Source organism: Myotis myotis, unplaced genomic scaffold (genome assembly GCF_014108235.1).
Source record: "Myotis myotis isolate mMyoMyo1 unplaced genomic scaffold, mMyoMyo1.p scaffold_m19_p_4, whole genome shotgun sequence".
Lineage (NCBI taxonomy): Eukaryota > Metazoa > Chordata > Mammalia > Chiroptera > Vespertilionidae > Myotis > Myotis myotis.
Window position 1 is genome coordinate 100,520,411 of NW_023416346.1, and position 27,193 is coordinate 100,547,603.

At 40.4% G+C, this 27,193-nt stretch overlaps 1 protein-coding gene across 4 annotated transcripts in view; it reads right to left on the minus strand.

Annotated features, from left to right (window-relative positions):
• The window catches only part of RPS6KA6 (ribosomal protein S6 kinase A6), a 232,026-nt gene extending 205,529 nt beyond the window's left edge, over positions 1 to 26,497 (minus strand). For 2 of the 4 annotated variants that reach the window (XM_036305340.1, XM_036305338.1), the window contains exon 1: positions 26,101 to 26,496. In XM_036305340.1, coding sequence (XP_036161233.1) covers positions 26,101 to 26,178 — 78 coding nt within the window. In that variant the 5' untranslated portion in view covers positions 26,179 to 26,496. Of the gene's footprint in view, positions 1 to 26,100 lie in introns of all 4 variants that reach the window. The other 2 variants (XR_004966969.1, XM_036305339.1) reach the window with 2 other exon arrangements.
• Positions 26,498 to 27,193: the final 696 nt, after the last annotated feature.

Sequence of the window (27,193 nt, forward strand, 5' to 3'; positions counted from 1 at the left end):
GAGCAGCTGCCTAAACCATGCCCCCAGCAGGGACCCCTGTGTGAGGCCCAGGGCGGGCGGGGCCTCCGCAGCTGCAGTGTTTGGACCCAGGTCCCCAGCCTGCCCTGGGCTCTGCTCAAGGAGGGCCTTGGGGCCTGGGGTTTACTAAACTTTACTGGAGCTGCTCCCCACACCCCAGCCCCTGCCCCAGAACCACACTGCCCGCTGCAAGGCTCCTGGCAGCTTCCTGACAGTTGGGCAGCAGGAGAGCTGAGTAGAGCTGGGCTGCAGGGAGCCAGGGAAGGGCTGGGCCAGGGGAGCCAAGCTCCCAGGGGTCTGAGGAGAGAGCCTGAAGGTAGATAAACCTTTGGCAAAGCCGCTGCCAGGAGCTGCGGCCATTGGGTCTGCAGGCGCCTGGACAGGCCTCCGCCTGATGGGTGATCCTGGGCAAGCGCCATGGCTTCGGGGAAGCGGTTGGCCAGGAGGCAGGCGGCCCAAGGGGCGCAGAGTGGCGCCAAGGTGGGGTGAACTGGAGGGGGCGCAGGCCTGGGCAGGGTGCTGGCGGGTGGGGATCTGCCTCGCCTGCAGAGAGTGAGGTTCTGTATTGGCCCCAATAGGCGGGAAACCAGAGGCGATGACTGCAGGCGTGGAAGGAAGCCCAGGTGGAGGGGTGCAGACTCGCAGCCCTGAGGCGGGGGTGGAGGGGCAGCACCACCTCAGTGGAGGAGCGCCCCACTGCTGGGTACCCCACTGCGGCGGTTTGGTGAAGCTCTCGGCGCTGACCAGGCCTCACCTCGGCCTGCACACTTGAGAGACCAGGACTCCTGCTCCGGCCTTGGCCCCAAAACAAGCCTGAGTCCGCCCCGCCCCCAGATCTTTCCCACCCCATGGGGGTGCACACCTGCACAGTGAGTGCAAGCCTACCACCTGCTCCCCAGAAGAGGGGCAGTAAAGAGTGGGGTGGGGGTGGGGGAGAGGAAAGAATGTGGAGCATCCATGATGAAGAGGTGCTGGAGAATGAGGCTTGGAAGCCTCACCAGGAGGTTTGTTCTGTTTGCCCTGTGGCTGTCCCTTAGGAAAGGCGGAGAGCCAGCTGTGAGGGCTCCTGCGCGTGGAGTCCAGTTCCATAGCCAACTGGAATTGGCCTGAGTTTCCTGCTCTGTAAAATGTGTTAAGCGTGTCCCAGTGCCTTCACTGAGCTTTGAGGGCCAATTGAGATACTATATAAAGAAAATGAGGGAAGATATGAGAAAGAAAAGGAAGGGCAAGTAACACAAAAGAAAGATTGAAAGGAACCTGTAAACCTATTGTCACTTAAATAGGGAATAGAGTCAACAGTGCTGTAATGATGGTATGAAGCCAGGTGGGTACTGGAAATATCAGGGAACACTTTGTAAAGTATATGGTTGTCTAACCACTATTCTGTAACTAATATAAGACCTGAAACTAATACAAAATAATATTGAATGTAAAGAAATGAAAATAGGAGTGAAATTTTTCTAAATGTAAAAGTTTAAATAAAGGCTGTAAAGGAAGAAAGGGGGAGAATAAAAATAGTGTTTTTCATTTTACCACTTTATTGTCTTTTAAGTATATGAAAAAGACAGTTGTCTTTATATGGTGTTTTTATGCTTTTCTAAGTCATTATCTAATTTGATGTTCAGGGCAATTTAAAGACAAGATAATTATTCCCTCCACTATTCAAAGAAAGGAAAGCTTGGTGCCTGGCCCCAATGATTCAATCGTCAATCCCTTATTGTAAAGCAGGGTTAGTGAAATTTTCTGTGAAGGGTTATATCTATACTAATAAAAGCCTTGGGGGTGATCTGGCCAGCAGGGGAGGGCAGTTGGGGATGATCAGGCCAGCAGGGGAGTAGTTAGGGGGAGATCAGGCTGGCAGGCTGAAGCAGTTAGGGGCAATCAGGCAGGCACGCAGGTGAGTGGTTAGGAGACAGCAGTCCAGGATTGTGAAAGGGATGTCCAACTGCTGGTTTAGACCCGATCCCAGCAGTCGGACATCCTGGGATCAGGCCTAAACCAGCAGTCAACATCCCCCAAAGGGTCCGAGATTGGAGAGGGTGCAGGCTGGGCTGAGGGACACCCTCCTCCCGTGCACGAATTTCGTGCACCGGGCCACTAGTCTATATATAAAAGCCTAAGCAACCATTTTGACAGAATGACCAAATGACCAGTCAACCAGTCGCTATGATGCGCACTGACCACCAGGGGGCAGACACTCAATGCAGGTGTTGTCCTGTGGTGGTCAGTGCACTCCCACAGCCGATCTCCCATGGCCCCTCCACCTGACCGGTTGGCCCCCATTGGCCCCTGCTGCTAAACCATTTATAGAGACCTGATTCTGGGTCAGCGTTTCATACGCTGCAGAGCAGCTCCCTTGTTGCGATCTACTGAAAGTCAGCCCTCAACACAAGGGTTTGTCTTGTTCCTGTCCTCTCCCTTCCCTGGGGGCCACCCACCCACCATGTTGGCAGTGAGGCAGCGAGGGAAGGAGGAGGGGAGGAAGCAGGAAACTGCATGGTGGCAGGGCGCTGAAGGCGGCATCGGCATCTGGAGTCCGTTCCTTTCACACCTTGCCCAGCAAGTGTCAACTCCTTTCCCAAACCTGCTGTGGCCTTCAGGCCTGGGCTGGGACAAGAAACCGGGGGTGGATGGCAGCAGACATGGCCCCTTTCTTGGGGGGGAGGAGGGCCAACTCCCTCCTCAGGGCGGGCAGCCAACTTCCCACAGTCCCTCCCCTGGCCGGCCAACCTGCCACAGTTCCTCCCCGACCCCTCCCCATGGCTGGCAGGGCCTGGTCACCTGATCTGGGCCTGCCAGCCAACCTCCCACTACGGTCCCTCTCCCAGCTGGCTAACCTCCCACGGTCCCTCCCCCCATGCACTAATTCATGCACTGGGCCTCTAGCAGTTTAAATAAAAGGACTAAATTAAGTCAGCCCTACGTTATCTAGCCAAGCCCATGTTTCCCAGGCACTGCGTCAGATAAGCTATTATTCATCTTTCTATCCAGGTTCTTGACAATCTCATGATGAAAACAGTAAGAATAAGACTAATTTCAAAATGTTACTACTATTGCTACAATAGCCACTTATATTTTCTACCATATATTATCTTACACCTCAGTAAGTTGGAGGTGAAATACAAAAATCAAACATTACTGGATTGAGAATTATCACTGGCAACTCAAAAGGTGATTTGTTAACTCAGATAACCAACCAATAGTAACCTCATTATTGTAATATCAGTGAAGCAAGTCCAAAGACATGAGACCTAAAGTCAAAGGCAATTCATTAGTAAAAATAAGTTTCCTTATCTATGTAGTAAAAATTCTTGTAGAAGAAAACTAAATAAAACAAAAAGGAACAAAGAGCAGCAAAAACACCGAAAATTGCTATCTCCCACAACCCCATAAAAATGACAACTAAAATAGTTGCAGCTGGTACTTATAGTCAATTGGCCTAGAGGTGAATTCTTCCTAGTGACACTAACAGCAATCAAGGCTCAACTACAAAAAGCCTGCACACAGCCCACACAGGTATGCACCTAGAGTTCCCAGCTCAGGTGAATGAGGAGGCTGAACAACTGGGCCCTACAGGATATCACTCTACCAATTCTAGGAGACATAGCAGCTCCACCTAATACATAGAAACAAACACAGGGAAGCAGCCAAAATGTAACCACAAACAAACATGTCACAAATGAAAGAACAGAAGAAATCTTCAGAAAAAAAACAAAACTAAATGAAATTGTAGCAAGAAAACTACTAGATATAGAGTTCAAGACAATGGGTATAAGGTTGCTCAAGGATCTTAGTGAGAACTTTGAGGGACTTAGTAAAACTTTCAAGGATCTTAGTGAGAATTTCAAAGACATGATAAAGGACCAGTTAAAAATTGAGTATTCACCAAATGAAATAAAGATTAATTTACAGGGATTCAACAGTAGAGTGGAGGATTCTGAGAATCAATCAACAATTTGGAATATGAGAAAGCAAAAAACACCCAAACAGAAGAACAAAAGAAAAAAGAATACAAAAATATGTAGAGAGTGCAAGGAGCCTACCAACATTTGCATTACGGGGGTGCCAGAAGGAGAAGAGAGAGAGCAAGATATTGAAAACCTTTTTGAAGAAATAATGACAGAACCGCCCACCACCCCCAACCTGGTGAAAAAAATAGATTATCAAGTCCAAGAAAAGCAGAGAGTCCCAAACAGGAGGAATTCAAAGAGGCCCACACCAAGACACACCATAATTAAAATGTCAAGGTTTAAAGTCAAAGAGAGAATCTGAAAAGCAGCAAGAGAAGCAGATGGTTACCTACAAGGAGTTCCCGTAAGACTATCAGATGATTTCTCAACAGAAACTTTGCAAGCCAGAAGGGAGTGGCAAGAAATATTCAAGATGATGAATAGCAAGAACTTACAACCAAGCTTACTCTACCCAGCAAAGCTACCACTTAGAATTGAAGGTCATATAAAAAGCTTCACAGACATTAAAATGTAAAGGATTCCATCATCACCAAATCAATATTACATGGAATATGAAAGGGCATACAAGAAGAAGAAGAAGAAGGAGGAGGAGGAGGAGGAGGAGGAGGAGGAGGAGGAGGAGGAGGAGGAGGAGGAGGAGGAGGAGGAGGAGAAGAAGAAGAAGAAGAAGAAGAAGAAGAAGAAGAAGAAGAAGAAGAAGAAGAAGAAGAAGAAGAAGAAGAAGAAGGAGAAGAAGGAGAAGGAAGAGGATGAGGAGGATAAAAATATTAATAGGGAAAAGAGAACAGGGTGGCTAGCAAGATGGGAGTGAGGGAGGGAGTGTGAGTGAGTAAGGGAGTGAAAGAGGAGTGTGCAGAGATGCATAGTGTATGTGTGTGGGAGTGAGGGACAGTTAAATCTCACAGAATCTTGGGGCCTGGCAGATCAGGTAGTGCTGGATAAAGAGTCCCTGTGACTGCCACATGAACCCTCCAGGCAGGTGTGCCTCTAGCACAGAAACCACAACATTTTGAAGGTGGAAACAGAGGTACTAGCCTCAACACCACCCAGAATTACAAAAAGAGCAACAAGAAAAGCCCAGAGTAAATAGAAGCAAGAAAATATAAAGATCAGAGCATAAATAAATGATATAGAGACCAAAATATACTAGATCAATAAAACAAAGAGCTGGTTCTTTGAAAGGATAAAGAAGATTGATGAACCTCTATCCAGACGCACCAAGAAACAAAGAGAGGACCCAAATTTAAAAAAAAATCAGAAACAAAAGAGATGAAGTAACAACTGACCCCACAGAAGTACAAAGGATCATAACAACATATATATATTGAACACCTCTATTCCAACAAACTGGTCAACCTTGATGAAATGGAAATATTTCTAGGAAAATACAATCTTCCAAAACTCAATCAGGAAGAATCAGAAAACCTGAATAGGCAGATAACTACTAATGAAATTGAAGGGGTAATAAAAATAAAAAGAAAAACTTCCAGCACACCAAAGCCCTTATCTGGATGGCTTCACAGGAGTGTTTTACCTAACATTCAAAAAAGAACTAAAACCTATCCTCCTCAAACTATTCCAGAAAATCTAAGAGGAAGGCCAGCAATACCATAATTCCCAAACTAGATAAATACTACAAAGTAAGAGAATTACAGGCTAATATCCATGATGAACAGAGATGCTAAAATCCTCAAGGAATGTTTGCAAGTAAGATCCAGCCACACACCATGACCCAGTGGGATTTATTCTGGGGATTCAAGACTGGTACAATATCTGCAAATCAATAAATGTGATGCAGCACATTAACAGATTGCAACACAAAAATCACATGATCAAATCAATTGATGCAGAAAAAAACATTAAATAAAATCCAACACCCATTTTTTATAAAAACTCTCAGCAAAGTGGGAATAGAGGAATCATACCTCAACATAATAAAAGCCTTATATAACAAACCTACACCCAACATCACACTCAATGAGCAAACACTAAAACCATTTCCACTAAGAATAGGAACAAGTCAGGGATGCCTATTTTCACCATTCCTGTTCGACATAGTTCTGGAAGTGCTAGCCATAACGATCAGACAAGATGAAGAAATAATAGACATTCAAATTAGAAAGGAGGAAGTAAAAGTGTCATTATTCACAGATGGCATGACATTGTACATAAAGAAGCCTAAAGACACCACCAAAAAAGTACTAGATTCAATAAATGAATTCAGCAACATAGCAGGATATAAAATTATCACCAAGAAATCTGTGGCATTTTTATACACCAATAATGAAATGTCAGAAAGAGAAACTAAAAAAAAAAAAATCATCTCATTTACCATTGCAACAACAACAACAAAAAGTTAAGATACTTAGGAATAAACTTAACCAAAGAAATAAAATACCTGTACTCAGAAAACTACAGAACATTGAGAAGAGAGATAGAGGAAGATATAAATGAGTGGGAGAATATACGGTATTCAAGCATTGGTAGAATCAACATCAGTAAAATGTCCATACTACCCAAAGCAATTTATAGATACAATGCAATAGCTATTAAAATACCAAAGGCATATTTCTTAGACTTAGCACAAATTCTCCAAAAGTGTATATGGAATAAAAAGACCCCGGATAACCTCAGCAATCTTGAGAAAGAAAAACAAAGTTCAAGGAATCACAATACCAGGTATCAAGTTATACTATAAAGCCACTGTACTCAAAACAGTATGATATTGGCAAAAAACAAACAAACAAACAAAAACACAGGCATATAGACCAAGGGAACAGTACAGACACTGCAGAAATCTAACCAAGCCATTATGCTCAATTAATATTTGACAAACGAAGCAAGAAAATACAATGGAGGCAAGACAGTCTCTTCACAATAATGGCATATGTAAAATTGGACAACAGGTAAATGCAACAAAATGCAACTAGACATCCAACTTACACCATGCAGGAAAATAAACTCAAAATGGATAAAAGACTTAAATGTAAGACTTAAAACCATAATAATCTTAGAAGAAACCATAGGTCGCAAAATCTCAGACATCGCTCCTAGCAAGATATTTACTGATCTCCTAGGAAAATGGAAACAAAAGAGAGAATAAAAAAATGGGACTACATCAAAATAAAAAGTTTCTGCACAGCAAAAGAAACCATCAACAAAAGAACAAGAAAGTCCACTGCATGGGAAAACATATTTGCCAATGATACATCCCATAAGGGGTTAATCTCCAAATTCTGTAGGGAATTCACACATCTTAACAAAAGGAAGATAAACTATCCAATCAAAAAATGCACAAAGGACTTAAATAGAAAGTGGACATACAGAATGCCAAGGGACATATGAAAACATGCTTAAAGTCACTAATAATCAGAGAGATGCAAATAAAAAATACAATGAGATACCATCTCATACCTGTCAGAATGGTTAGCATCAACAAATCGACAAACGACAAGTGCTGGCAAGGATGGGGATAAAGGAACCCTCATGCACTGCTGGTGGGAATGCAGACTGGTACAGCCACTGTGGCAAACAGTATAGAGTTTCCTCAAAAAGTTAAAAATGGAACTCCCATTTGACCCAATAATCCCACTTCTAGGGCTATATCCCAAGAAATCAGAAACACCAATCAGAAAGGACATATGCATCCCTATGTTCATACCGGCACAATTTACAATAGCTAAGATTTGGAAACAGCCTAAGTGCCCATCAGCAGATAAGCAGATTAAAAAACAGCTGTACATCTACACAATGGAATACTACGCTGCTGTAAAAAAGAAAGAACTGTTACCATTCACAACAGCATGGACAGCATTATGCTAAGTGAAATAAGCCAGTTGGAGAAAGATAAACATCACATGTTCTCACTCATTTGTGGAATATAAGGAACAACATAAATTGACAAGCAAAAATAGATCCAGAGATACAGAAGCATCGAACACCACCAAACTTCAGAGGGAAGGCAGGGGAGGGGGGTTAAGAGATCAACCAAAGGATTTGAATGAATGCATATAAGCATAACCAATGGACACAGACACTAGGGGGGTGAGGGCACATGCTGGGGTTGGGGGTGGCCGGGGAGAGGTCAATATGGGAAAAAGGAGACATATGTAATACTTTAAATAATAAAGAATTTTAAAAAATATCCCCCAAAAAAAGAAGGAAAAAATAAAAATGGAACTCCCATTTGGCCCAGTAATCTCACTTCTGCAAATATATCTCAAGAAACCAGAAACACCAATCAGAAAGAATATATGCACCCCTATGTTCATAGCAGCACAATTTACCATAGCTAAGATTTGGAAACAGCCTAAGTACCCGTCAGCAGATGAGTGGTTTAAAACACTGGCATATCTGCACAATGGAAAACTATGCTGCTGTAAAAAAAGAAGAACTCTTACCATTTGAAACAGCATGGATGAACATGGACAGCATTATGCTAAACAGAATCAGCCAGTCAGAGAAAGATAAGTATCACTTGTTCTGTCTTGTGTGAAATTTAATGAACAACACAAACTAATGAACACAAATAGATCCAGAGATAATAGAAGCATCAAACTGTCTGTCAAACCTCAGAGGGAAGGCAGGGGAGGGTGCATGGGTGGGAAGAGATCAACCAATGAACTTGTATGCATATATGCACAACCAATGAACACAGACAATAGGGTACTGAAGGTCTGGAATGTGAGGTGGAAGGGCTGGAAGAGGTTAATGGGGGGGAGTAAGGAGACATATGTAATACTTTCGACAACAATGATTAAGATATATGAAAAAATGGCAATAAATATATATCTATCAACAATTGAATCTTAAAATAATAAACTAATAAGGAATCTAATGAACAAAATAAACTGATGAATAAAATTAAAACATGAAACAGACTGACAAATCTCGAGGGAAGGGGAGAGGGAGGGTCGAGAAAGGTTAACCAAAGATCTTACATACATAGATGCATTGCCTATGGACAGAAACAATAGGGTGGTGAAGGCCGGGCAGGCGTGGCACCAAAACCATTTGGAGGGGGGCAATGGGGGTAAAAAGAAGTGGGGCATCTGTAATACTCTCAACAATGAAGATTATTTTTTAAAGCAAAAGGAACATATTCTCAAACACTATAATCCTCTGTGACTATCATAAATCAATGCCAGGAATAAGGGGAAATATGTAAAGCAAGAGTGAAGTACAAATTGAATTGCCACACATACTGAAGTTCCTCTCTCTCTCTCTCTCTCTCTCTCTCTCTCTCTCTCTCTCTCTCTCTATATATATATATATATATATATATATATATATATGATTTCAGAGAAGAAGGGAGAGGGAGAGAGAGATAGAAATATCAATGATGAGAGAGAATCATTGATCTGCTGCCTCCTGCATGCCCCCTACTGGGGTTCGAGTCCACAACCCAGGCATGTGCCCTTGACCAGAATCAAATACGGGACACTTCTGTCTGCAGGCCAACATTCTATCCAATGAGCCAAACCAGATAGGGCAGTGAAGCTCCACTCTTGATAATTAATTTGAATAGGAGGAATCATATTCATGTTTTTAAAAACTGTTAATGTTTAAAAAGCAAAGGACTGGAAAGGAGCTATCATTTAATCTGCAAGTAATGAATGCCACAGGAGTGTGGAATTTAAACATTAATATACCAAAAATAGAATTATAAAAAGTTTTCTACAACCATCATTCAGAACAGCCTGAAAGCTGAATGGAAGTCCTACAACTAGGGAATTAAAGAAGAAAGCACATTGAGACTGGTACGTGCAGCAGAACAGCCTGGTCTGACACCCACATGTGCTTTTTTTTTTTTTTTTTTTTTTTTGAATCAGGAAGGAGATTGTCTCTGTGGAGGCCACCAGTAAGAAGCAGAGGGTCCCAGCTGCACACCAGACCCCAGCCCAGGGTTCCAGAGCTGGGAAGAATAGTCCGGATAACTTTTGGGCTATGAAAACCAGTGAGGATTGTGGCTCTGTGACAGGGAGGCTGCTGGAGACACAAGCAATCTTTTTAAAGGGCCAGCGCATGAAGTTACTTGATCCCTCTAAGCTTCAGTGTGGGGCAGCTTTTGGAGACCCAGACACATACGGGGAAAAACAGCATTGTCTGGCATCAGGGCAGGAACTCAGGGGCAGCTTTTTCTCAGAGAGAGTTGCTCACAGGGGTCATAGTTACTGTGCTGGGACCTCCCCTATTGCAGAGCTGTCTAGCAGCCATATCTGAGTTTCTATCAGCATGACTCACACTGTTCACTCAGCCCTGAGACCCCGCCCCATCCACTTTTCAGCCCCACCCAAGCTTTTTGCTGCAGCTTTTGTATATGAATGGCCTGTCCTGCCTCAGGTTTCAGACTTTACTAACATCCCTCAAATAGGCTGCAACTCACATCAGCATGACCCAAACCTATCAACAAGAGGCCCAAAACCCTGCACTAGTACCAGCTTGTCTTCCTTCACAACTGGGCCTCACCTGGGCACTTCCTAGCTCAGTACAAATAGCAGCCATCTACAGATCTCTCTGTAGCTCCTAGTGGGTGGCCCCAGGCAGTGGCTGACTTTGCACCTCCTTGGAGGCCCTAGAACCAGTGCACCCAGTGTACATCTTCAGATCATACCATATTGCCATGCTACACATCCCTAGCAACATACTCAAGGGGAAAACTCAGTAAGTATCAAAGACCCACTTAAACAAGTCCTACTCCATAGGAGTGTCTCCTGCACAGCAGCTCTTCCACTATACTGGTAGTTGCAGCTGGTCCTTACAGCCAATAGGCCTAGAGATCAACTCCTCCCAGTGAAGCCAACACCAATCAAGACTCAACTACAAGATTGTGCACACAGCCTACACAGGGGCACATCTATAGTGCCCAACTCAGGTGACAGGGGAGGCTGGGCCACTGGCCCCTACAGGACACCTACTAAACAAAGCTACTAGGCCTAACCGGTTTGGTCAGTGGATAGAGCGCCAGCCTGCAGACTCAAGGGTTCCAGGTTCGATTTGGGTCAAGGGCATGTACCTTGGCTGCGGGTACATCCCCAGTAGGGGGTGTGCAGGAGGCAACTGATCGATGTTTCTCTCTCATCGATATTTCTAACTATCCCTCTCCCTTCCTCTCTGTAAAAAATCAATAAAATATTAAAAAATAAATAAATAAACAAAGCTACTCTAATGATTCCAAGAGACATTGCAGCTCTACCTAATACATAGAAACAAACACAGGGAAGCAGCCAAAATGTGAACACAAAGAAACATGTTACAAATTAAAGAAATGGAAGCAAGCAAACTACTGGATACAGAGTTCAAAAGAATGGTTATAAGGTTATTCAAGGATCTTAATTAGAGCTTCCAGGGACTCAAAGAGAGCTCCAAGGGATTTAGTGAGACTTTCAAAAATCTTAATGAGAATGTCAAAATTTTTTTAAAAAGACCAGTCAGAAATTAAGCACACACTAACTGAAATAAAGAATAATTTACAGGGATTCAACAGTAGAGTAGCGATTCCAAGAATCAAATCAACAATTTGGAATATGAGGAAGCAAAACACACCCAATCAGGAGAACAAAATGAAAAATAATCGAAAAATATGTAGAGGGTGTAAGGAGCTAATAGGACAACTTCTAATGTACCAACATTCGCATTAGGGGGGTGGGTGCCAGAAGGAGAAGAGAGAGAGTGAGCAAGATATTGAAAACCTATTTGAAGAAATAATGACAGAAAATTTCCCCTACCTGGTGAAAAAAATAGACTTACAAGTCCAGGAAGTGCAAAGAATCCCCATCAAGAGAAACTCGAAGAGGCCCACATCAAGACACATCATATTTAAAGGGTTAAAGACAGCAAGAGAAAAGCAGTTACCTATAAGGGAGCACCCATACGACTATCAGATGATTTCCCAACAGAAACTTTGCAGGCCAGAAGGAGTGGCAAGAAATATTCAAGGTGATGAATAGCAAGAACCTACAACCAAGCTTACTCTACTCAGCAAAGTTTTCATTTAGAATAGAGGGTCAGATAAAGAGCTTCACAGACAAGAAAAAACTACAGGATGCCATCACCACCAAACCAGTATTGCATGAAATATTGAAGGGTATTCTTTAAGAAGAGGAGGAAGAAGAACAAGAAGAACGAGAAGGAGGAGGAGGAGGAGGAGGAGGAGGAGGAGGAGAAAAAATATCAAAAATATGAATAAAATGGCAATAAATACATGTCTATCAACAATTGAATCTAAAAATCAAAATAAATGAACAAGAAATCTAATAAACAAAATAAACTGGTGAATAAAATAGAATCAGAGGCATGGAAATATGGAACAGACTGATGAATCTCAGAGGGGAGGGGAGAGGGGGTGCAGGAAGCGATTAACCAAAGATATTAACTGTGGACACAAACATAGGGGTGGTGAAGGCCTGGGATATGGCAGGGTGTGAACTAGGTGAAGTGGGGTAATGGCAGGGGGGGGAAAGAGGGACATCTGTAATACTCTCAACAATAAATATTTTTAAAAAGTTTTCTATAAGCCTATATTGTGTGTGTGTGTGTGTGTGTGTGTGTGTGTGTCATAATATACTACTACTAGAGGCCCAGTGCATGAAAATCCATGCACTGGGGGGAGGGGGGTGGTCTCTTAGCCTGGCCTATGCCCTCTCACAGTCCAGGAGTCCTCAGGGGATGTCCTACTGATGGCTTAGGCCTACTCCCTGCAGGGGGTGACCTGGCTGGCCATCACCCCACCACTGCCACCTGGTCTCCCTCTGCAGGAGGTGACCGGACAGGCAACCAGGGGATGGTGCCACCCCCATTACCCTGCCATTGCCACTGCCCGACCTCCCTCTGCGGGAGGTGACTGGACAGGGGATCAGGGGACGGCGCCACCCCCATCACCCTGCCACTGCAGGAGGCAACTAGATGGGCCAATCAGGGAACAGTGCTGGTCCTCCCCATTGCCCCTCCACCGTTGCTGGTCACCACCCCTCCCCCATCGCCGTTCCCTCCCTCTGCCCACTGGCATACACTTTGGCTGGCCTGGTGCTGCCTGCTCGCCTGCCCTGCCCCCCACCGACTGGTCATTCTGCTGTTCCATCGATTTGCATATTATGCTTTTATTATATAGGATCCTTTCAGGTATTTCCTTGTGACTATGGAAGAATCGATGGATATACAGCTAATTAGTTTTCAGGTAAAAAGGCAAAAACCTGGAACAGTAAGCAAATGAATCCTAACTAGTAATTATCACAATATCTTACACATACATAGGCATTTAATAATTATTAGCTGGATATATACATGCAGAATAATATTTAGAACTATTCAAAACCAATTTAAGTATCATCATGCTTAATGAACTTGTTCTACAGATGATCAGTTACCAGGAGATAAACTAAGCATATCAATATTATATACACATTAGATGGTATTTATGGAACATTTGGGTTTTTTAAACTTTGATTCAATGTCAGAAAATCAGCTCCTCATTATTATTCAGGTAGAAATGTGTTAACTCTACTTGGCTGAATTTAATGGTTTTCAATAGCTCCAAAATGTTGCCAATGCCAAGGCACTGGCCATCTGGTCAGCCTCCTATGAGTCAACATATGGTTTGAAAAGATTACTTGTAAAAGATACATGCAGTATGCATGGTACCAATGAATGCACACATATACTAGTATATGTTGTATACATAGATAACATTCTTTAGATATATTTATTTTCACTGTAATAGCCTTTTATAGATATCAGGTCCATGTAATTTCATTAAAATATTACCTTGGGGAATGTAGAATAAGTTTAAATTGTTCATTGAATAAGTACTTAGTTAAGAATACCTACATTTTATAATAATTTTGTAAAATTGTATTATTATTCTAAAACATTATATACAAAGCAAAATTTTCTTATTTACTTCTCAAAATAATTATAAACACATTAATTTCTATTTTATATATGAAGAAACTAAAGAACTTGATTTTACTTCTGCACTTGTCTCAGAAATCAATTGATCATATTTGTATGGATATATTTCTGGATTCCCAATTCTGTTCCATTGATCTATGTGTCTATCCTTCCATCAATTACTTGTAGTAACACAGTGAATATTAATGTCTTGTATAGAAAGTGATTTCTTGTACTTTAGTCTTCTTTTTCAAAAATGGTTTCAGATATTCTAGGTTTTGAATTTTAGAACAAAATTTTCTATGTCTACAAAAAACCTTGTTGAATTTTATTTTAGATGGCTACTGAATCAACACATACGATTTACTGATCTGGTATGGTTTCTAACATTGTCTAGTCCTTTCCTTATCTTCAATATTGTCATTATGGGGGAGACAACAATGTACATAGGAAAGAGATTCAAATTCAAATTCCTCTCACTGATTTGTATATCTCTGTTAAAGTGTCACAACATTTTCTTACCAAGCTGTATTAAACACTGAATAAAACTGAATGGATAATATGTGATCAATAAATGTCATATCTTTCTACCTTAAGTTTAGACACATTTAAGATGGAATGCGTCTTCAGGTAAAAAATTTATGCGAAGTGTTAAAATTCTATATTTCCTCTTAAAGTCTGTCCCCAACCACTTTATAGGAGAGGCAGATAGGTCTTATAGTAAGAATAATTATCCATGACCTTTAAAATTTTTGTTAGATATGTGATGAGATATTTTAATAAAAATGGAGTCACTATACCCTTACCTAGCTAGCAATAAGGTATGCAGATTGTATAACCTCTTAATTATAAGGCTAACTTATATAAAAATCAGCTAGGACCCCAAAATTTCACTTTTATCCTTATAAAAAAGCAAAATTTCAAAACTACACAGCAAGAGCATACAAGATAGCTCAAATACATCCTCTGCCTCAATAGTGTCTGAAAACAACAGATAAAACTGGAAAAAATTATAATTCACAGAAAATTTATTTTAAAGCTAACTGCTTAGGAACTAATATTGCTTTTTTTCCCTTGTTGGATAATAAGAACTATATGACTATTTATCTTTTTACATTGGCCTCGAGCTGTGATTCTGAATCTCTGGCTGTACATTATAATTTAGGGAATGATGCCCAGACCCCCAACAGGTAAGTTAATTATGAATCTTAGTAAGGCACTATCACAGAATTTTTTTAATTTGCAGATACATTTAATATACAGTTACAGTGATGAGAAATACCAGCCTGAGGAAATTTAAGGCCAACTACAATTGCAATCCAACTACATTTCAAATGTGTAGTATACCCTTAGAGCCTGCTTACCTGTGTTCTATTTCACCCTCCAAATCCATCCTCCATTTTTTCTATACACTTTCTAATTTATATTTTCCTTCTTTCAAATCAAAATAGTTTATTATAGGCATACCTCATTTTATTATGCTTTCTTTTATTGTACTTTGCAGATAATGTGTTTGTATTTTTGGTATTTTTTTTTGTGTGTGTTGTTGTGTTGTTGTTTTTTTTTTATTTACAAATTGAAGGTGTGTGGCAATAGTTCATCAAGAAAGTCTACACAAGCCATTTTCCAACAGCATTTGCTCATTTTCTGTCTCTGTGCTACATTTTGGTATTCTCACAATATTTCAAATATATTTTATTATTATTATACTAGTGGCCCGGTGCAAGCAATCATGCACATTGGAAGGAAATTTATTAGAAGAAATATTTTAATATTGCTATTCGCCCTTTCTCTATAATAGAAGTGTCAGAGATGAAAGAAAATTAGTAAAATGTATATGAAAACAATATATATATCCTATATAATAAAGAGGTACTATGCAAATTGACCATCACACCCTCGCACAAGATGGCTGCCCCCATGTGGTCACAAGATGGCCACCACAAGATAGCCAGCAGGAAAGGGCAGTTGGGGGTGACTGGGCTGGAAAGTGAGGGCAGTTGAGGGTGATTGGGCCAGCAGGGGAGGGCAGTTGGGGAGGACCATACCTGCAGGGGAGGGCAGTTGGGGGTGACTGGGCTGGCAGGGGAGGGCAGTTAGGGGCAATCGGGCCAGCAGGGGAGCAGTTAGGCATCAATCAGGCTGGCAGGTGAGTGGTTAGGGGGTGATCAGGCTGGCATTTAGAAGTGGTAAGATGCAATCAGGCAGTCAGGCAGGCGAGCGGTTGGGAGCCAGCAGTCCCAGATTGTGAGAGGGATGTCCCACAGGGATCGGGCATAAACTGGCAGTCAGATATCCCCTGAGGGGTCCCAGATTGGAGAGGATGCAAGCTGGGCTGAGGGATATCCCCCTCCAATGAATTTCATGCACCGGGCCTCTAGTTGATTAATAAATAAACAGTAGCAACATGATATAACAACAAAGACATGATATAAAAACAACAAAAACATGATATAAAAACAACATTGATAAAACAATGACTGATAAATTGATTGAACTTATTCCAATGTGCCAATAGTTGGTCTTCAGACTTATTCTGTTATATGTTGCTTTCTTTCAGCTTCAGAATCTCAAAAAAAAAAAAAAACCAACCAAATTCACAATCAACAATGACAGACTGAAACACATGCATGTTATTGGTGCCAGTGAGAACTTTATATGTATCACACATGTGCAAGTCAATGTTTATTTTTAAATTGGCAGTGCGCTTCATATGTACCTGCCATTTGTTCGGTCACTTAGCCACCCACTCACCACCCATTCCCCAGCCAATCTCCCTCTCCTCAGGCCTTCCTATTCCTGAGACACAACAATATTGAAATTAAGCCAATTAGTCACCCTACAATGGCATCTAAATGTACCAGTGAAAGGAATAGTCGCATGTCTCTCATTTAAATCAAACCTAGAAATTATTAAGCTTAGTGAATAAGGCATGTCAAAGCCTAGATAAGTCAAAAACTAAATCTCTTGAACCTAACATTTAGCCAAGTTGTAAATGAGATTTAATGAAAGAAGCCATCTCTACAACATTAAAATACAAGGTGAAGCATCAAGGGCTGATATAGAAGTTGCAGCAAGTTATCCAGAAGCTCTAAGATAATTAATAAAAGTGATACACTAAAAAACAGGTTTTCATTGTAGCTGAAATAGCTTTATATTGGAAGGAGATGCCATCTAGAAATTTCATAGGTAGAAAGAAGTCATGCCTGGCTTCAAAACTTCAAAGAACTAATTGACTCTCTTGTTAGGGTCTAATACTATTGATGACTTTAATTTGAAGCCAATGTTCATACTGAAAATCCTAGGGCCTTTCAGAATTATGCAAATCAACTCTGCCTGTGCTTTATAAATGAAACAAAGCCTGAATGACAGCACATCTGTTTACAACATAGTTTACTGAATAATTTAAGCCCACTGTTGAGCTCAGGAAAAAAAAAGATTCCTTTCAAAATATTACTGCTCATTGACAATGTACCTGCTCACCCTACGTAAAGCTCTGACAGAGATGTACAAGATTAATGTTGTTTCAAAAACAATTAAAATTTTTTAAAAAGATTAATGTTGTTTTCATGCCATTTAACAAAACATCCATTATGCAAACAATGCAACAAGGGGTAATTTTGACTTTTCAGTTGTATAATTTAAGAAATATATTCCGTAATGTGATAGCTGCCATAGTGATTCCTCTGATGGATGTGAGCAAAGCAAAGAATTCACCATTCTAGAATCCATTAAGAACATTAGTATTTCATGGAAAGATGTCAAAATATCAACATTAATAAGAGTTTGGAAGAAGCTGGTTCCAACCCTCATGTATGATTTTCAGAGCTTCAAGATTTCAGTGGAGGCACTAACTACGGATGTGGTGGAAATAGCAAGAGAACCAGAATTACAAGTAGAGCCTGAAAATGTGACTGAATTATTGCAATCTCATACTAACACTTTAGTGAATGAGGAGCTGCTTGTTATGAATGAGCAAAGAAAGTAGTTTCTTAATATGAAATATACTCCTGGTGAAGATTTTTTAAAGATTGTTGAAATGATAACAAAAGATATTACATAATCTTAATTGAAAAAGCAGTGACAGGGTTTGTGAGGATTGACTCCATTTTTTGGAAGCTGTACTGTTTGTAAAATGCTATCAAAGAGCATTGCATCCTACAAATAAATTGTTTGTAAATGGAAGTGTCAATTGATGTGGCAAACTTCATTGTTGTCTTATTTTAAGAAATTGCCACAGTCACTCAAACATTCAGCAACCACCAGGCAAGACCCTCCATCAGCAAAAAGATTATCATTCACTGATGGTAAGCATTTGTTAGTAATAAAGTATTTTTAATTAGGTTATGTACATTTTTAGATATAATTCTATTACACACTTAACAGATTAGAGTATAGTATAAACATAAGTTTTATATATACTGGAAAACTGAAAAATTCATATGACTTGCTTTATTGCAATAATTATTATGGTGGTATGGAACAAAATCAGCAAGATCTCCAAGATATGCTTGTATTTAATTGTATTTCTTATAAACCATCACAAATACTTTTTGAAATGAAATCATGTGTAAAACACATTCTCTCTCTCTCGCTCTCTCTCTCTCTCTCTCTCTCTCTCTCTCACACACACACACACACACACTCACTCACACAGCATGACATCAAATATACAGATAAAAATCAAGCAGAAAAATCATTTATATAGAATGCCTCCAGCATAATTCAGAAAACATTTATATTATCTACAAAAGCCAAATTAAGCTTAGCTCTACATCTACAAACAAACCAAAACTAAACAAAATACACAAAGAACAAAAACTATCAGCAAGAACATTAGATAGCCTTTGGAGATTACATGAATGTAAAAACATTGTATAGGAAATTCTAATAAAGTACGAAAATGCTGACCAGCCAACGTGGCTCAGCGATTGAGCATATATCTATGAACCAGGAGGTCATGGTTCGATTTTCAGTCATGGCATATGCCTGGGTTGCGGGTTCAATCCCCACTGGAAGGCATGCAGGAGGCAGCCAATCAATATATATATATATATATATTTTTTTTACATATATATGTAATTTAAATATATATGCAATTTTTTAAATTACTAAAAGGCTTGCCTCAAGATTCCAACTACCCACCAGATCATCAGAAATGTTGCTAGCCCTATCCAGTTTGGCTCAGTGGATAGAGCGTCAGCGGGGGACTAAAGGGTCCTGGATTTGATTCTGGTCAAGAGCACATGCCCATGTTGTGGGCTAGATCCCCAATATGGGGCGGGCAGGAGGCAGCTGATCAATGATTCTCTCTCATCACTGATGTTTCTATCTCTTTCCTCTCCTTTCGTCTCTGAAATCAATAAAAATATATTTTTTAAAAAGTTATTAAAATACCTTTTGGAGGTAGGAAATATCACATATTCATTACATACTTACATACATATATACACACATATAGATAGACACAAATAAAGATCTTAACACCTTTCATTCTAAAATTTCAGTCATGAGTCAGGCATAAACTCAGTATGGATAAAAAAGGGGCGATATACTAAATATTACAAGCTCAGGGGATGCCTACATGGTAGGTCTTACAAACTCAGAGACTAAAAGTAACCACATAGGATTGTTTGAACATATACATTTCTAAAAATGGGTCATGGCAAGTAGTCATGTCTGCCTGTAACTTTCTTGACAAAGGTAAATCTTTACCTTAAGCGAGCCTGTATATTACTTTTTGTATCTAATATGACATACCTTTATCAGAGTGGTGGTGAACACACAATTCAGTGTACAGATGATGTGTTGTAGAATTGTGCACCTGAAACCTGTATAATGTTGTTAATCAGTGTTATCCCAATAAATTCAATAAAAAATAAAAAGAAATGTTGCTAAAGACAAGTGACAGCATCCACCAAAATAGAAATTATAGGAAGGAAAAAAATCTCACATATCTTCCTGAAAACTATAGATGAGGAAAACTATGAGATGGATGGTATTAAAACAATATGGCCCAAGAAAGCAGCAGCACCAAGTCAGACCTTATTATGTAATGAGGTAATGATTAGCTCTTTTGATGAAGTAATCAAGGTAGCAAAATATAGAGGCCCTGCCCTGAAGGAACTGACCTAAATATTTCCAGACCAAACTAGTTTTAAAAAAGATAGTCTTGGAGGAACTGGGGAGGAACCAGTAAGGGGGAGGGGCCGATAGCACCATTTCTATTAGAAATAAACCAGGTGAAAGCATACAAGAAACAAAGATGCCCCTGTTCTCTTTTCCACATTACATAAAGAAGAACCAATCATTATTTCAGAACAAACCTCTGCACCCACAGGATGCTGACTATTTAAGGTGAATATAACTAAAACTAAATAAGCAAGAATTGTAAGCCCAAGGATCATTTAAAAAGCATAAAAAATGTTTTAGTTTATAATAGGTGCATCCACCATTGGTAGTAAAGATTTTAAGCATGCAAGTATGACCAAAAGTTTTTAGAGTGTTTTCCTCTTATTCAAGACAATATGAATGAGGGAATAATTTTAGTTTCTATCTTCCCTATTTATTTTTGTATTATTCCAGTGGTTAGCATAGACACTTATATTGGCAAGCGGGCATTAAATATCTGTTAAATTGATTAAGTCCTACTACAACACTCCTAATCTCAGTGGATTTTTATTCTTTCCTTTTAGTCACCAACATCTAGTCAGTTGCCAAACTCTATTTTTATTTTTGCAAAGTCTCTACCATCAGCCCTCTCCTTTCAACCCCTTCTGCCCTATTTCAAAAATCTATTACTGCTTCCACTGAGTAATACAATAGTCTCTTAGCTGGTATTCCCCATGCTGAAATGGACATATTAGTATAAAAATACAATCTTGCAAAACGCAATCACAAAGAATAAGAAAACTTGAATAAACTGATAACTACTGAGGAAATTAAAGCAGAATATATATATATCTTCTAGCAAACAAAAGCCCTGCTTCACAGGGGAATTTTACCAAACATTCAAAGAAGAACTAAAACCTATCCTCCTCAGACTATTTCAAAAAATTCAAGAGGAAGGAACACTTTCAAGCTCCTTCTATGAAACCAGCATTACTTTAATCCCAAAAACAGATAAAGACACTACAAAGATAATTACATATGATGAACATAAATGGTAAAATCCTCAACAATGTATTAGCAAATCAGATCCAGCAATGCATTAAAAAAATCATATACCATGACCAAGTGGGATTTATTCTGGGAATGCAAGGCTGGTACAATATTCATAAGTCAATAAATGTGATACATCACATAAATAAATTGAAGGACAGAAAATCACATGATTATATTAACTGATGCAGAAAAAGTATTCAACAAAATCTAACACCCATTTTTGATAAAAACTCTCAGCAAAGTGGGAATAGAGGGATTATACCTCAACATAATAAAGGCCATATATGACAAACCTACAGCCAACATCATATTCAATGCGCAAAAACTAAAAAAATTTTGCTTAACAACAGAAACAAGACAGAGATGTGTGTTTTACCACTATTATTTAACATAGTACTGTACGTCCTAGCCATAGTGATCAGATAAGAAAAAAGAAAAGACATCCAAATTGGAAAGAAGTAAAACTGGCATTATTCACAGATGACATGATAATGTACATAGAAAACCCTAAATATTCCATCAAAAACTACTAGATTTAAAAAATAAATTTGGCAACATAGCAGGATACAAAATTAACACCCAGAAATCAATGGCATTTTTATACAATAATGAACTGTCAGAAAGAGACACTAAAAAAAAAAAAAATCCCATTTACCATTGCAACAACAAAATAATTTACGATACTTAGGAATAAACTTAACCAATGAGATAAAAGACCTGTACTCAGAAAATTACAGGACATTGAAAAAATAGATAGAGAAAGATACAAACTAGTGGAAGAATATACCGTGTTCATGGATTGGTAGAATCAACATCAGTAAAATGTCCATACTACCCAAAACAATCTATAGATTCAGTGCAATCACTATTAAAATACTAATGGCATAACCCTAACCAATTTGGCTCAGTGGATAGAGCGTCAGCCTGTGGACTCAAGGGTCCCAGGTTCAATTCCGGTCAAGGGCATGTACCTTGGTTGCGGGCACATACCCAGTGGGGAGTGTGCAGGAGGCAGCTGATTGATCTTTCTCTCTCATCAATGTTTCTAACTCTCTATCCCTCTCCCTTCCTCTCTGTAAAAAATCAATAAAATATATATTTTTTTAAAATACTAATGGCATAGTTCACAGATCTGTAACAAACACTACAAAAATTTTTATGGAACCAAACAAGAAACCCGAATAGCCATAGCAATCTTGAGAAAGAAAAATAAAGTTCAAGGAATAACAATACCAGATATCAAGTTATACTACAAAGCCACTATATTCGAAACAGGCTGGTACTGGCACAAGAACAAGCATATAGATCAATGGAACAGAACAGAGAACCCAGAAATCGATCCAAGCCATAATGCTCAATTAATATTTGACAGTGAAGGCAAGAACACACAATGGAGTCAAGAGAGTCTCTTCAATAAATGATGTTGGAAAAATTGGACAGATACATGCGAAAAAAAAATGAAACAAGACCACCAATTTACACCATACAGAAGAATAAACTCAAAGTGGATAAAAGTCTTAAAAGTAAGTTGTGAAATCATAAAAATCTTAGAAGAAACTATAAACAGCAGAATCTCAGACATCTGTCATAGCAATATGTTTACCAATACATCTCCTAGGGCAGTGATGGCGAACCTTTTGAGCTTGGCGTGTCAGCATTTTGAAAAACTCTAACTTAACTCTGGTGCCGGGTCACATATAGAAATTTTTTGATATTTGCAACCAGAGTAAAACAAAGACATATTTTTTATATTTATTTTATATATTTAAATGTCATTTAACAAAGAAAAATCAACAAAAAAATGAGTTCGCGTGTCACCTCTGATACGCATGTCATAGGTTCGCCATCGCTGTCCTAGGGCAAAGGTAACTAAGGAGAAAATAAACAAACGGTACTACATTGAAATAAAAAGCTTCTGCACAGCAAAAGATAACATCAACAAAATGAAAATAGAGACCACTGCATGAAAGATCATATTTGCCAATGATACATCCAATGAGGGGATAATTTCCAAAATATACAAGGAAATCAGTTATACAACTTAACAAAAGGAAGACAAATAATCCAATTAAAAACTGGGCAAAGGACCTAAATAGACCCTTCTCCAAAGTGGACATACAGATGGCCAAGAGACATTTGAAAAATGTTCAAATTCACTGATCATCAGAGAGATGCAAATTAAAACCATATGAGGTATCACCTCACACCTGCCAGAATGGCTACCATCAACAAATCAACAAATGACAAGTGCTGGCAAGGATGTGTAGAAAAGGGAACCCTAGTACACCGCTGGTGGGAATACACACTGGTGCAGCCATTATGGAAGACAGTATGGAGTGTCCTCAAAAAATTAAATATAGAACTGCCATTTGACCCAGTGATCCCACTTCTGGGAAAATGTCCTAAGAAATCCGAAACACCAATCAGAAAAATTGTATGCAACCCTACATCCATAGCAATGCAATTTACAATAGCTAAGATCTGGAAACAGTCCAAGTGCCCATCAGTAGATGAGTAGATAAAAAAGCTGTGGTACAGCCAGTTCCAGTGTACCTCAGTGGTTGAGCATCGACGTATGAACCTTTTTTCCAGTAGCCAACAGAGCCCATATTTCCTTTTCAGGCCATTATCCACTTCTCACTGGAACCAAGCTAGTTCTTGTTTGAAACCTCCAACACATTTTTCCATAGAGAAATTCTACAGTGTTTAAGCTCGTCATCATTATACCTCTCCATTGTGCACTGGTCTGAAAATGTAACTACCCTTAATAATTTTTCCTGTGGGAAAACATGTTAAGTCTCAAACAACCAATTTTCACACTTTTGAATGATAATTCAAAGGTTAACAATGACCCATGAAACAAGACAGATAAAATATATTAGAAAAGACTCCATAATATATGATAGTGTATATAATCTTTAATTTTATCATGATTCAACACACACAGAAATTACTCCCTCTCACATTAAAATTAATACATTAAGTTTTATTTAAGAATGTCAACATATTTTCAAAATATGTATTTACAATGAATGCAACCTTAGTCCCCAAAGCTATCACAATTGAAGGCCGCAAAGTTCATGCTCAAAGATTAACATTTCTAAAGTCAACATCAACAAACATGTAATTAGAATAAATATAAATTCTCAAAGGAATGCCATTATAAACCATTAACAAAAACTTCTACTAAACACTAAGCAGGCCTGTTTATATGTAGCATTTAGTTTTCACCTAGAATATTTGAATTAACTCACTTGCAGGGTTAAATCTACACAATCATAACTGTTTTAGGCAAAGAATGTAGAAATACTATCTTCACCACATTACCTTCACCTTTCATTTTACTTCATGGGGATTAACAATTTCCACTGGAGTATTTTTCCAAATTGCTGAGGTAGAAAGACCCATTGTTAAATCTCTACTATATCTAAAACATACTGCAAACAATAAAAAACCATGTGTGGTAATTACAATAGAAAACACTTAAAATAAATATAAAGAAAGAAAACACTTATACAGTAAAAGTTAACAAAAAATAATAAAATAGTAGGCGTGTGAAAGGCTACCCAGCCCCCACCCCATCCTTATTCAAGTGGTCTTGTAAACCAGTCACCTGAGTCTATGTCAGTAGATTACATACATGAATAAAACAGTAATTCCTCTGCTCTTGAATAGTCTGGCAGAAAACTCTTGGAAGTATAAAACATCCCTACATTCCAAAAAGAAATGAACCCCTCTTCATTTGTCCTGTTCTTAATAGATGTAGACTATTAAATGTTTTTGGGAATTGCTTAATTCTGTAGTAAAATGTTCCCTATAAGTAGAGAGGACTCAACTTTAGACAACTGAATGTGTTTCTACTACATTCTTGTTAAATGTTACTCTGGCATGTAATTTTAACCCAGTTCAGTCGGAAATTTGAAAGGAAAAAAGAATGAGTTAGACAAGAGTCCAAAGTGTATTTTTAAGGATGGAATGATACTTAAAGACGTATTTGCACCTTGAGACACTGAGGATTTCAAGTCCTTTCTCAAAAGACCCTATTGGGAGTCAGTTTGGCATTCAAGTATTTTTAGAAGTCTATGGTGGCCTCTACTGTAGTACTAGGCTGTCAATCAATTAAGTTATCAGATCTGACTTTCTATCCCAAAAGTGTAGTTATTGTGCTTAAATGCTGCCAGCTTTTAATAGCAACAACAACAACAAACAAACAAACAATGAGAAAGCGAAGTACCTGTGCACATCTAAGTTCTCACTGCACAGCTGATCAAAGTTCAACCACAACAGTTTCAGAAGAGGAGCAGGAAGAGAGGAGAACCAAAATATTATGGTTAAATCTCGCTGTCTTACCAAAGATACATTATATAAGGGCTGGAGTTTACTATGTGTCTTTTATGGAACAATGGGGCGGCGTGGACAATTGTGAAAGGCAGAAAGAAGGGGTGGAGGAAAGGGGGCGGTGGAAAGAGGGGACCACAGAGGATGCAGTAGAACATCACCTGAATGTAGATTAAGAAATCTGGCGTCCAGTTAATCGACACTGGGGTTGTTACAAAAAAGACACAAGCCACACAGAAATGAAAAAAAAACAAGTAAGGCGCACTCATCCCTAGTTGCAAATGTCACCAATTACTTAGTCAACTTGGTGTTTTTGTTGCCCTGGGTTCCTAAAACACCCACGCTTCAACAGAAAGCTGAAGTTAGCAGCTGTCCCCCAAAGTGTTCCCAGCGAGTGCAGAGAGACTTGCGAACCCAGCGCGACACCTGGCTCATCCCCTAGTCCCACTGTAGATCACTAAGTGCAGAAACTTAGTCACAACTCCAGAGCAGCCAGCGAGGCAGGCACTCTCTCCACAACTGAGCCTGCCAGCTAGTAGTCCCTGCCCGCTCTGAGGGAAGGCACAGTTGGGACAGCGCTTGTTTAACCCTCCTGCAGCCTCCAGAGGGCTTGCTTGGGCACCCTGCTCCTCAGCCCCACGCCCCTTCTTTCTGGAGTCCCCGCCAGGACCCGGAGGGAAGGAGGAGGGTGGCTCCAGTCCCCCTCGGCCACCACACTAACCTCGCAGCTGCTCGCGCCGCCACCAAACACCTCCATGTCTTGATCCCAGGGCTCCTCCTGAGGAGCGAATGGTAGCATCACCCCTTCAGAAGCACAGGAACAGGAGCTGCCGACCACCGGCCCCGCTGTGCATCCTGTCTGTAGAGCTTTCCGGCCGCCGCCAGGACCTTCCAGCCCCGCCTGCAGCGACCGCTACTCTAGCCACTGGGTCCCTCCGAGGCTGGGAGCCAGAGGTCACCTCCGCCACAGGCTGCTGCTCCCCATAGAGAAGACAACTCCGCGCTGTCTCTCCTGGAGCTGCCGCTGGGCTCCGCTCACCACTGCCTCCGCCGCCGTGCCTGTCGCTTGGCGGTGACCCCCCGCCCCCACCCTGTTTCCCTGAGCACCCTCCCCGCTCCCAGCTCTGTCAATATGGCGGCAGCGGAGGCTTTACCTGTGCAGCGCCTGGACAACCCCCCCCACACACACACACACACACACACCCCACGGCGGCACGATAACGTCACCCGAACGTCAATGGAGATTCCCTAGCCTGGGGTGTAGGGGGTGTGGGAAAGAGGGGCGGGAGTGAGTTTGGAGGACCGCGTGGTGGGAGGTGGGACGGAAGGGAAGGGGGCGTGCTGGGCGGGGGAGGGAGGGAGGCCGGAGAGAAGTAGTAAAAGCCACTGCTAGCGCCAGGCTAAACCTGCCCACTCCACGGAGCATGCGCGGCACTGTTCACACATGCTCAGCAGGCCCTCTCAAGTCTACGAAGCAGCCTTGTGCAGGGAGGATTCCCCAAAAAGATGCAGAAACCTGGTGATCCTTCTGAACATTGGAGGAGTCAGTGTCAGGGAGGACTCAAGGAATATCTACTTGCAGGGCTCACAGAAGCAGGTGTCCTCTACACCGAACCACAATTTGAGTCCATTATACATTAGCCTCCAAGAAGCGGGAAGTAGGAAGAAAATGCTTTTAAAATAAATTAGTATATCTGTGGTCCCTAACTCCTCCCCTCCCACCCCCTCTCCCTTTGGTCCCTCTCAGTCTGTTTCTGCTGTTTGCATTCATAGCATTGATTACACACTGTTTCTAGTGCACACACACACACACA